The following is a 13,159-nucleotide window of genomic DNA, read 5'->3' as shown; positions in this document are numbered from 1 at the left end:
AAGCCATAAGGTATTTCTGGCCTTATGTGGAAGCCAGACCATTCACATTGTTTACAGATCACAAACTTTCATATTCTGCAACCGTAAGGATACTTTGTCACCTAAACAATTCAGGCAACTGGAATATATAAGCTAGTTTACTACTGATTTGCGACATATTAATGGGGCAGAGAATATGGTGGCAGATTACTTCTCATGAGTTGTGGCAATAAAGTATTCAGTGAACTACGCTACAATGGCAAGAGCAGAAGGATGATGCACAACTGCAAGTTTTTCAGCAGAGCACGCACACCAGGTTGAAGTTAAGAAAACTGTGTCAGGAAGGTGAGACAATACAGTTATGGTGCGATACCTCACAGGGACGGCCTAGACCTTTTGTGCTGGAGAGTTTGTGCTGAGAAGTATTTGAAGCATTACATGACTCACCTGTGACCCCAAGCGAGTGTAAAATTAATGACAGAGCATTTCGTGTTGTAAGGAATTAAGAGAGACTGTTGGAAGTGGGCGCAGACGAGTCTGGATTGTCAGCGATGTAAAGTGGGACGCCATGTGAAGAAGCCACTACGTAAAGTTGATGGGTCAACTGGTCATTTCGAACATGTGCATCTGGATATTATTGGACCATTCCCAATGTCTGAAGGCTATTGGTATCTATTGACAGCAATTGACAGATTTACAAGATGGGCACAAGTAATCCCCATTTCAGACATATCAGCAGAGACAGTCAGCCGGGCGTTCTTGACGACATGGATAGCAATGATTCAGATGTCCGGTACATGTCACGATGGACCAAGGACATCAGTTCGAATCCTCCTTGTTCCTGGAACTGGCAAACATGTGCGGGTTCCGCCGTCACTGTACCACAAGTTATCACCCAGAAAGCAACGGCATGGTAGAGCGGTGGCACCGAACACTTAAGGCCGCGTTAATGTGCCATAGCAAGAATTGGTCAGCAGCATTGCCACTAGTGTTACTAGGCTTACACACTGTTTTCAAACCTGACTTCGGGGCATCTACAGCGGAATTAGTATACAAGGAAAACTTACGCCTACCCGGAGGGTTTTTTCAGAAGAGTACAGGTGAGACGGACCTACCATGCTTGTTAATGAGAGTAAGGGCTCAACTGGCCGAATTTAGGCCACAACCAGTGACACGGCATGGCGCTAGGCCATCATTTGTACATCGAGAATTGAACAGATGCTTGCATATAATGCTGCAAACTGATGCAGTCAGATCTCCACTGCAGCCGCCATATACGGGACCTTATAAAGTACTACACCGTATGGACCAGGCCATGACTATCCTAGTTCGCGATAAGATTGTTACTGTGTCAATAGACCAGGTGAAGCTGGCTCACTTCTACATCTACATCTACATTTATACTCCGCAACCCCCCCAACGGTGTGTGGCGGAGGGCACTCTACGTGCCACTGTCATTACCTCCCTTTACTGCTAGAAGATGTAAGACAAGAAGAGGAGGCAGGCCAACAGTAAGATGAGGGGCCCCTCCAGATTGCAATGGATGGTAGGGCAGCAAGCCAGATGAAGTCACAAGAGGATACGACGATGGAGGAAGTACAGCCGGAAATTCGCACAAGAACCGGGCGAAGGGTCCGCTTCCAAGTTTCTGCACATTCCTGGAGCTCTGCTCTTCAGTGAGGGGCCTGTGTGGGAGCACGCAGATGAATAGTTGCGTGTGCACAGTACAGGGGCAGCGGCAAAGACTCTAGTGTGCACATAATCATTTACTCTTTGCTTTCTGTTTGTTTTTATCTTAGATGTTCTAGGTTAACGTCTGGCTCATTGCTTCTCAATAAAGTTGAACATTAAGAATACGAACAAGTCTATCATTAATAGAATGGAGCTACATAGTGGCTACAAGTCTTTTCATAGTGTCTGTCAGCAACTCAGTGTGTCAACTTTACAGTGAGTACCAACTATTCTTTCCGTAATTGTTGGTGTTCCAACTTGGACTTCCCATTGTGTGTGTGAGTGTGTGTGTAAATACATATATTTTCTTTATGAAAGTCGCTTAGGTATAAACTTTCTTTGTTCTTAGCTTTCTGTCTTACCACTACAAAATTTGTTATGGAATTTGAAATTGTATCTGATCAGTGAAAATTTTAAATAATGTGCAGTCAGCAGTACATATACCATACACATTTAGAGTTAGTGACAATTGATGACATTTATATAAAATATCAGTGGACATACATAAAATAATGAGGTTTTGTGACTGGATATGACATTTACAAGTGTGTTTTATCAGATTTTGTGCAATTAGTCATTTAGCATTTAATGGACATAATTAATTACAGGAGTCAAACATGGACAATTACAGGAATTAAGGAAAGAAAAATCAGGGATAATAATCTCCTTTACAAATTAAAGTTTATATTTATATGCAGTATTTCTGTAAAATAAATATTGTACAGGGAAATCATTTATCTTATGCAGAGTATAATCATTGTACATTTCACTTGTGTTTTACTTTAGTTGTACTTCCTGTGACTTGTAATGTAGCAGAACTGATAACATTTGGCAAAAAGTAATCTTTCAAAAGTGACAGTGAGATGCGATAAAATCAACTTTTTGACAAATGACCATAGAACATGATAACAAAATTGATAGTAAAGGAAAACCTTTGCACCAATTGCTCTCAGAAAAGAAAGTAATCAGCAATTTTATTAGTTCCAATGTAGATTTAACACTGTAAAACTTGTCATTATAAGATTCATTCATAATAAAACTAGCAATGACAATCTATTTCTTTTGTTATACAGACTGTACTCTTATAATATTGTACTTCATAAGAATAAGAGAGGGAAGATTTTATGGAAAGGGGCAGGGGGAGGGGGGAAGAGAGGGAGCGAGAGAGACAGGGGGTATTGTCTTATTAAACCTGTTTTGAGAAGCAATGTTGTGAATATTTTGTAGTAACATTGCACGGACAAGCATACAACAAGAATAGATTAGTGAAGAAAAAATTTTTATATGTACATCATAGAAGCATATGTCACAAAGTTTCATTCTTCATGGTACATTTATCAAGTACAAAACAGGAACACACTGATGACTAGCAATCATATAATACGAAACTGTTTATAGAAATGTTTCATTTTGTTTTGGATCACTAGCAATCAGTTCTCTTCTCTTATACACAGGCCCCTGTTGCTGTTGGTTTCTTCTTTGGGCTGCAGTTACTGTGGGTACAGACATCTCTGCTGCTACACCTGCATCTCGCAAAGTATTTACATCAGGAATATGCCTTGTCTGATGACGAGATTCAGTATACCTGCGCTTTGTGTACTTCTTCTTATCATCTTGGTCTCCCTGATGTGCAGGTTCAACAACCTGTGGTGCTTTTGCATTTTCCACTTTCTCTATCCTCAACATACGTTCTATGTCTGCTGTCTTTGAGCGCAAAACAGCTCCCCCAATACTTGATATACTTGCAGTGTACTTCCTGTCACCACTTAGCCTTTGTTCCAATGCTTCTGTATTTGTCTTAGGGTCCTGTACTATCACTTGTTTAGAAGAAACACTACCTGATGGCATAGAGGAAGTGCTAGCACTTTTAGATAAGTGGTCTGCTACTTGTAGTGAAGAGACAGGCATTCCACTTCCTTTGGAAACATGGTGCTGTTCTACAGTAGGGGGAAATTCTTTAGAATGTATCACTGGAGGTTGTTCTGCCACTTTCTGAGTTTGTCGTAGCTCACTTGTGGAAGCAAATGTCACTTTCTGAAGAATAATAGGTGCCACTTCCTTTGCCATAACTACAGTGCCCTTAACTTGTTCTGACTGTTGCCTCTGGTACGCAGTGGCAGAGGACGACTTTGCACCAGCAGTTAGATGAGTTGTTCTGTCATCATGTAGACCCACAAACGATGCATTTGCAGCTGCATCAGGAGATGTGGGTGGACTGGATGCCCAGGATGGTGGAGGCGAAGCACTGCTGCAAAGAGATGGTGGCGTTGCATGTCGAGGCGGACTGCTTACAGTTGTGGTGGCTACTGATGAAGATCCCAGTGCTGAATCAGCTGACGCAGATGGATGGATTGAGGTCTGTGATGAATCACTACCACTAGCAGAGTGCTGTCGTCGCCGTCGTGTCGTCGACCCGTGCACTGAAGTTAAGAGGAAAATAAATTTTCATGATTTTGAAAGCATAAGCATTTTGTATCCAAAGTACTTAATACATGAACAGTGCAGGGCATCATAGAAAATAATAAGACAAAGAAATCTTATTACACTCAGATCCAGCATCAGTGTAGTTACTTGAAATTTTGAGAAACTCCTCTTCTTGGACAAGCTGGTTTTCTTATCAAGCATAGAAAAATGTTCCACACACTAAGACCTAACAGTGTTTTCAGTAGGTCTATAGATAGCTGTGTGTAAATTGACTTGGTCCACACAAACACAATTGCTCATTAAGACAACAGTTATTGGGAAAGTTTAGTGAGATGATCAGCCATTTTTAATTTTTTACCATTTTTGCTCCTCCTGACCAACACAACCATACATTCAGAGAATTCCTGTAACTGAAAAAATTCTCATTTGTGCTGAAAGTAGTAACACTGCCACAGGGTGCACAATGACCTTCAACAGAGAAAGTAGCTTAAGAAAAGACCTTAGTGTTGTTCACCTTTTGGTGTTTTAGATTATAAAACATTTGCATCAGATGGACTTTTCAAAATGTAGTGGATGGTCTTTGTGTTTAATTCATCCATGCACGCACGCATCCTGTCCCATAAATACCATCCCAAAGAAAAGTGTTCAGATATGTGGAATGAGTCAACTTAAATTAACAGGCAGGAAACCAGGCACTGCATACCACTGCTGTCAAAGATACCAACAACAAATCATGCATTAGGGTTGTAATAGATATATGTATACGTATGTTAAAGTGTTAGAGGACAGTTACTTGGGGGAAGTCGGGGGGGGGGGGGGGGGGGGGGGGGACACAGACGATGACACTACTCCAGTTTTACACTGCTCAGCTACTGTTTTTATCTAACAGGTCAAACTAAGTATTTTTGCATGGATGTAAGTAGTTGTAGCAGCATCTAGGTGAAGAACTGAAGCATGAACAAATGAAATATAGGTGCAAAAATTATTTCCAGTATCAGTAGTTAGTCAAATAATGAAGAGGAATTATGAAGTAAAAATCTTTGACAACAGCACACTGTACCAAATTGCAATAACAAGACAGCAGACACACGGCACCTGTAAGAAAATAAACATCTGCGTGAAAAATATATGAAAGAAACCTTTAAGCACTGAATTTTTGGTGTCCAGGACTCTTGATTATAAGAAAACACTGTTTTCCTTCCTACTGTATTCTTATCCCAAAATGAATCCAGTCACAAATAAAAACGCTAACTACAAATGAAAATAACATATGGCTTGGTTTTGAATGTTATTTTCAGAAATTTATTTTCTGCAATTAGTAGCTCTTCTGCCTTGGTCTTAGGTACCGGTATATACAAAGTCTCATGGTTATAGTATTAAGCACTTAGAGAAGCTAGTAATAAAAACAGGAATATCTGGGAAATTATTGAACAAGCAGATTTCAATACTGATTTCATCTCTGACAGTTTTGATTGAGGGCACATAGAATTACTGATGTGCAAGCTTTGGTTTGATAAGCACAGTGCTATTCCCAACAAGAATAAAATGATACTGTCCAATAGTGATTGATAATTGATTTTTAAATCCATTTACCATCCATGAAACAGATACTAGCCCTATAGTAAATAGCTTATATCATCATAATGATCAAATGGCACCAATAAAGCATTCCCAACAATCACATTTAGATAAGAAGGGAAAACTGCAATTCACAACACAAAAATTTGATTTCATTACACAATACAAGGAGAATTTACAGGATGAACAATGGGCAGAAGTTCACCTTGCATACAGAGTAGATAAGGAATTTCATTCTTTCCTAAAAATATTCACAGAAAACTATGGATCCAGTTTTCCTTCACAATAGTCATGGACAATTATTGTAGAAGGCAAGACAGAGAGAGGTTAACATCTTGTGCCAGGAAGAAAGGGCTTCATTTGATGAAAAGGACTAGCTTCAATCAAGATTTAAACGCATTAAAGCAGTACTGCAAAATTCTTCACTATGTCACAAAAAGGGCAAAAACTATAAAATATTTGCAAAACAAATGAGATCACATAGTACTAAGGTACTGGACCTGGATTTGGAATATAGTAGTTCACATTGCCAAGTGTCAATCCTGTTATAGTTTTTCCATGGTTACCCTAAATTGATTATAGCAGATCCAGCATGGTTCCATTGAAAAGTAAACATTCAATTTGATACCTCCATCCTAGTATGTACTCAATCTCCGTGTGTGCTTAATCTTCAGACGTCTTGCAGTTGGAGGGATGTTGAGCACTAATATTGCTTACTTTCTTTACCACCCGTAGAAAATTCTAACTTCCAAGTACAAGTCAAAGGTAATTGGGAACCTTTTAAGACAAAGGATATTTAACACAGTCCCTTTCTTTGTTATAGGTATAAATAGATCCCATTGTGGAAATTTTGTTGCTTTCCTGAAATCACTGAATAGCATTTTGAGTAAATTAATGTCAGGTTGTAGAAGTGTGAATGTCGTCGTACTTGGGGATCTGAACATCAGTTATTTACATGACTGCTAGGAAAGCAAATCTTTTACAGCTTACGTTCTATCTTATGGGGTTAAGGATCTACTTGGACTAGTACCGATTAGCAGTTCATGTTATGACAAATGACGACCATATCATCTCAGCAGACATCATAAATGGTCACATCTAACGTAATTCAGGTCAGACAATCAGACACTAATGCTCAAATGTAACACAAACTCAAACCAACAAAAATGTATGAACGCAAGAGAATACTATCTGCAAACAACTTTGGTAAGTTAAAATGCAGTCAAGTCAAGAATTTTGGGAATCAGTTTACTATCAGTGGGCTCAACAATAAACAGAACATGTTCTTAGAACTTATAACTGGGCACATAAATAGTACCATACCATTAAAAAAAGGAAGTACTAATAAAAATCCACCTTTAAAATCAAAACCTGTGCAATTAGAGGTTCAAACAAAAGTGACATGAAGAACTCTACAAGCAGTACAGATATCAATATTACAGGGAAGTTAGGAGATTAAAAGCAGAAAGAACTAGCCAACAGATACAAAATTCAGATAATGTCTCAGAGTTTTTCTCGTCAGTTATTAATGAAATCAGAAACAATACAACTGAAACTAAAATTAAAAATGTAGAATTAACTGTGAACAATGATATAATTTCTGACCCTCTTCTAGTCAGCAATATTTTTAATAATCAATTTATAGGTACTCTTGAAAAAGATGTTTGCTTGAAACCAGATACACAGCATACATTTGAGGCCACCAGCAAACACAACTGTTGTACACTACCTGTACTATGCACAGATGTTCTGCAGCTAACTGATAGCTCTGCAGGATTAGATGAAATTTCTCCATATGTATTGAAGAAATACAAATGTGAACTAGTGAAACCATTATTAGTTCATCTAAACTGTGTTCTTGAAGATGGTTTATACCATGACAAGATGAAATTGTCTGTAGCCAAACCCTTCCACAAAAAAGAGAAAGGAAACATGTTCAGAACTATAGACCCATTGCCGTAAGCTCAAATTAAGCAAGTTGATTGAGAAAATAATGTTAAAAGAAGTCTTGGAACATTACAAAAATTCTGATATATTAGGTGATTTCCAACATGGCTTCAGAAGACGTCAAAGTACCACATCAACTGCAGTACAATCTGTCCATTGTGTACTTGAAAAAGTAAATGAAAAGTTGCCAACAGCAGGAGTATTCCTTGACATCTCAAAATCTTCCTTGACCTCTCAAAAGCTTTTGATAGAGTGCATCATGACACAAGCAAAATCAAAAACTGCGAAGAATGATGTCACTGGAAAACTCATGCAGTTGCTGGAAACATATTTATTTAATTACATTTTTCGTGTAGGCCATTGAGCTGATGCCTTTTGCAAACGACATACATATCTTGAGTAGATTAACATAGATATCACATACATACAGCAGTGGTACATGCATTCACCTTAATATTTAATTATATTACATGTTACAACACAGGACAAGTAGATGATTATATTTCATTGAGTGAATATAAACATTTATTTACTAAGAAAGCTTTTAATTCTCTGTTGAATAGCTTTGGTTCACAAGTTTTCAAAGCATGTGCAACTTATTGAACCATATCTGCTCATTAATATAAGGACTATTTCAGTTATTTTTAGTTTTGTCCCCTGCCTGAAGTAGTTACCCTTACTTCTAGTATCATAATTATGTGTATCACTGCACTTATTTATGTTGTTTTAACTATTCAGGCAAAAGATAATAAGTTGATACAAGTACAATGACTATACTTTTAGATACTTATGTTGTCAAAGGTTTCACGACAGGTGTCTCTGGACTTTATTCCATGTATTAACCCAATGGTTCTTTACTGTAATACTAATATTTCATTCAGGTGCAGGTCTGCTGCACAACCCCACATTTCAATGCCATAATTAAGAAATGGATAAACTATTCCATAGTAAACAATTTTTAGTGTTTGACTTGGAACTATTTTTGCCAGCTGAATTATCAGATACCAGCTACTGTAGATTTTCTCACAAACAGAAGTACCCAGTGGAGATCTTTGTCCAGGTGGACACCAAGAAATTTAATGTTATCTGTTTCTGCTGATGTAATAAAAAATAATATTGTTTCTTTCAGCCTCATGAAAACCAGATGCTTTAAATGTTAGTAGCTAGGATTTACTGATGTTGATGTTCAGATCCTGGTGTAGAAAATATGTGGTTATTTCCCTCACACCCTTAGTTGCAGCTGAGCGTAATGTCTCCAAGTCTTTTTTCATAAAATAAGAGGGAGGTGTCATTGGCATAGGTTACTAGATGTGAGTTGAAGGGTTGTGTTGTAACATTGACATAAACCAAGAAGAGAAAGGAACCAAGGATCAATCCCTGCATCTCTAGAAGACAGGAAATCTATTACCTTATTATCTGTCTTACATGAAATTTTAGTAAACTGTTTGTGATTTGCCAAGTACAGGTACATGGTCAGTAATTGCATATACGAGTAATTTCACTGATGTTGCAAGCCTTCAATTTCTTAAAGAGCAACCTATGGTTGACTGAGTAGAAGGCCTTGGAAAAATCTAAGAATATGCCTGTTGTCTTCATATCTTGGCCTAGGAGGGTGTCAGTTTTCTGGAGACATTCAGTAATTGCAGTAGTGGTGCACCGACCTTTTCTAAAGCCATGCTGGTTTTCTGTTAACAATTTGTTCTTTGTAAAATAAGCAGAGAGCTGAGAAAGGATAATCATTTCAAAAACCTTACTAAGGGTAGTGATCAATGATATTGGGTGATAGTTTGAAACCTCATTTATACTCCCATTCTTATGCATTGGTTTAACGATGCTTATTTTCAGACTACAAGGTTAAGTGCTTTCTCTAATACTACAGTTTATGAGGTACATTAGCGATTTAACTATTTCTTTTATGCATTTTTTAACTACTACACTTGGCATACCATCCCATCCAGCTGAGTATATGTTCTTTAATGTGATGATTATCTTGCTTATATCACTTTCATTAATGTCATCCAATTCAAAACTCACTGCTGAGGGGTGTCATTTGGTATCACTCAGCACATTTCTAAAGTGTGCGTTGGACTGTTGTTGATGATATGAAATAAGGTTACATAATACTTTTGGTTCTTTTATATTATTACTATCATGTGCAATGCATAAGTGTTTGCTCTTCTTAGTTGTTGAGGTTTCTCAATACTTACTGATCAGTTTTCAGGACACCTTGTTTACATTTGTAGATTGTGAGATTTCATTACTGTGTACTTGTTTTATACAGTTTGAAAGTTCCGCTTTACAGTTTTTCTTAGCTGTGTTATGTTTTTGTTTGAAAAAGTGTAGTCTTGTTGATTTGTACAGACCATCTAGGTAACGAATATTTTATGTGAGTTTAACAAGGCTGTCTGGAAGTCTGAATTTGTTTTTTCATCCCTCTGTCTCTGGTGTTGGAAGGAGCAGAAATTGAATGTGCACCACAGGGTATGGATCTGGATACCCACTAGGGGTCTCTGTGCTCTGGCTTGCGCCTGCACCGCGAGCCTCGCTGTGTGAGTGTGGCACTCTCTGTACCACATGAAGTCTGAGGCCAATTGCATTTGCTGTGGTCATGTATTTTGGCGGTTGCACAGCACTCCCCCCACAGTCTGGACTCACCGTAGTTCACATGTGCATCTTGGCATTACTGCATTCCAGTTCTATGCATTGAGATACATACTGTAATTGTTTGGAGTGTTCCTGCGTTTTTATCTTGCTGTTTTTACCACCTCAGTTCTAGCTTGCTTGCCTTGTGTTATGTCCTGGTCAATTGTAGTGTTTGTCACCCCCTACTTGTTCATCTCTCCTGTCTGTTCTTTGTTAGCAATACCTCCAGTGGCTCACCCGCAAGGTGGCTTTGCGTCTCCATATTCTGCTGAGCATGGCTATAATATATACAAAGAGGTAAAAGGTTCGGTAGCATGGAGGCTAAGTTGGTCTGTTTCCTGGAGCAACAGCAGCAGCTCAGGCAGCAGCAGCAGCACAGTTAGATGTCTTACAGTAATCTTTATAGTTGCTAACAGACAAAGCCATGGCACAGGATGCCCTATCACACCAGCTCCCAGGTGTCCTGGTTTCTGACACTTCCCCATGTCCACTGTCATTTCTACCCTTTAACGATGTTAAGGAAGACTTTGAAACACACTTGCAACGTCTGAAACAACATTCCACAGTGTTTCAGGTCATGAATGACTCCCTACAGTGGTTGTTAATCTTGTCTTGGGCATCATCAGACACATACTTTCTGCTCCGCAAGTTGGTCCCAATGTCATACACCATGGTTCTCTCCTTTAACGAGATATGTGTGCTGCTGACTAACTACTATTCCCAGCCCTGTCATGGCGTCTTGGCTTGTGTTCCACCAGTACTATGAACAGCCTGGTCAGTCATATTGTTCTTGGGTCATGGACTTACAGGGTCTCATCTGCAAATAAGACTTCACTTCCACTAATCAGTGTTGTAAGGGATCGTACGTGGACTCCTTGATCCGTGAAGTATTTGTTGAACTGCCACCTGATCCAGACGTCCGTACGGCTGCGCTAAAACTCAATAACCCCTTGCTGGAAGACATTCTTTGCATATCCCACTCCTTTGAAATCACACAAGTGGCAAACAAGTGTCTCATGGTGAGGCCACAGGTAGCAGCATTAGAGTCCTCCCTGTGGGTGCCGCCATCCTGCCGTCGGTGTGGTACAGCCCACAGGGAGCAATGTTGTTGAGACTCCTCCTTGTCTGATGTCACTCTGGTTTTGGGGCCACTGGTTGTCCCTCGTTGGGACTCACTTGAGTCACTTCCATCTTGCCTGCAGTAGTGATTTTCCGCCCATTCTTGCACAGACTGTCCCCATCGCTAGAAAATGTGCACGCTCTATCTGAAAGACAGCCATCTCCAATCTGTCTGCCACAGCTGCTCAGCCCACTCCTGCTCCTCACCCATGGGGCATTATGATACTGTGCACACACTGCAATTAGTTGTTCCACTGGACGTCCCATTGATGCGGAAGTTGTTCCTCATGCTCCACCTTTTTAATGTGGACAGTTGTTTCCAGGCTGATACAGAGGCCACCGTCTCCTTGATCAATCTGGCAACATTTACACATTTGGGTTCCCTGGAGCTGTCTCCCACCTCCCTGCGATTGGTCATGTACGGTGACGGTTCTATCGGCCCCCTCGTGGGTTGTTCTCGGTGCCAGCCACCTATAAACATGTTCCTTAGCTCCTGATCCTACTGGTGGTTGGCCATCCCTTGGCTTTAAATATTTTGGACTTGATTCTTTTACATTGTTTGGCTTTTCGATTTCTAACTAAGTTAAAGTCGTTGCTACTACCGTTCCATTCCAGGACCTTGACGATCTGTGCTCAGCCTATGTTTCCCTGTTTCAGTCTGACTTAGGGTGTGCTTTGGACTTCCAGGTGCACAATGTTCTCTGCCTAGATGCTAAACTGCACTTCTTCGCAGCTTGACCCTTTCCAGTGGCCTTACGTCCAGCAGCCAAGCAAGAGCTTGATTGAGTGCAGGCTGCTGGTGTCAATGAGCCCCTGAAAGCTTGGGTGGCTCTGTTAGTGGTGATCAGGAAACCCAATGGCTCCCTTTGTCTATGTGGGGATTTCAGAGTTACAATCAATGCATAGTCCTTGGTTGAAACTTATCCCATGCCCCAGCAGAAAGACCTTCTCACCAAACTGGTGCATGTACTCTCTAAGATTGACCTGGTGAAGGCTTACCACCAATTACCCTTAGATGAGGAATCCCAGAACATCATTGTCATCAACATGCCTTTTGGATTATATAAATATAAGCGCCTTCCATTTGGTATTTCCTCAATGCCAGCAATTTTCCAGAGGTACCTGGAGCAGCTCACACAGCCCATCCCAGTTTGTGTCAATCGTCATAATGACATCTTGGTCACCGGCCATACACACCACGAGCATTTGCAAAACCTCGGTACCTTATTTCATGCCCTGCAGGCCACAGGCTTACACCGTCAACTGGAAAAGTGTAGTTTCTTTCAACCGGACGTTGAATATCTGGGGCACTGGCTCAGTAAAGACAGCATTCGTCCATCGTCATGGCCATCAACTCCATTTCCCGCTCCAAGGATTTATCTAACCTCCAGGTTTTTTGGACAAGGTTAACTACTACTTAAAGTTTTTACCCCAGGCTGCTGACATTACACAGCCCTTCAATTGCATGTGGCACAAAAGGGTACCTTTCAACTGGACTCCAGCCTGTGATCAAGTTTTTCTCTGCTTGAAAACTATGCTCAAGCCTGCCCCTTGCTTGACTCCCTTCACTCTGGACCACCCCCTGGTTGTGGGGCCAATGCTTTGGCCTATGGTATTGGGGCAGTCCTGGCTCACAGGCATGAGGATGGGTCAGACCAGCCCATTGCATATGTGCCCAAGACACTATCCTCAGCAGTGAGGAACTACTCTGAGATTGGGAAAGAGGCTCTGGAGATTG

At 40.2% G+C, this 13,159-nt stretch overlaps 1 protein-coding gene across 1 annotated transcript in view; it reads right to left on the bottom strand.

Annotated features, from left to right (window-relative positions):
- Window positions 1-2,247: 2,247 nt before the first annotated feature.
- The window catches only part of LOC126353786 (uncharacterized), a 461,839-nt gene continuing 450,927 nt past the window's right edge, over window positions 2,248-13,159 (bottom strand). The window contains exon 12 of the mRNA XM_050002875.1: window positions 2,248-4,130. Coding sequence (XP_049858832.1) covers window positions 3,103-4,130 — 1,028 coding nt within the window. The 3' untranslated portion in view covers window positions 2,248-3,102. The remainder of the gene's footprint in view (window positions 4,131-13,159) is intronic.

The sequence above is a fragment of the Schistocerca gregaria genome, chromosome 3 (assembly GCF_023897955.1).
Source record: "Schistocerca gregaria isolate iqSchGreg1 chromosome 3, iqSchGreg1.2, whole genome shotgun sequence".
NCBI classification, from domain to species: Eukaryota; Metazoa; Arthropoda; class Insecta; order Orthoptera; family Acrididae; genus Schistocerca; species Schistocerca gregaria.
Note: the sequence above shows the minus strand (reverse complement) of the source record. Positions and strands in the feature narration are given on the sequence as shown.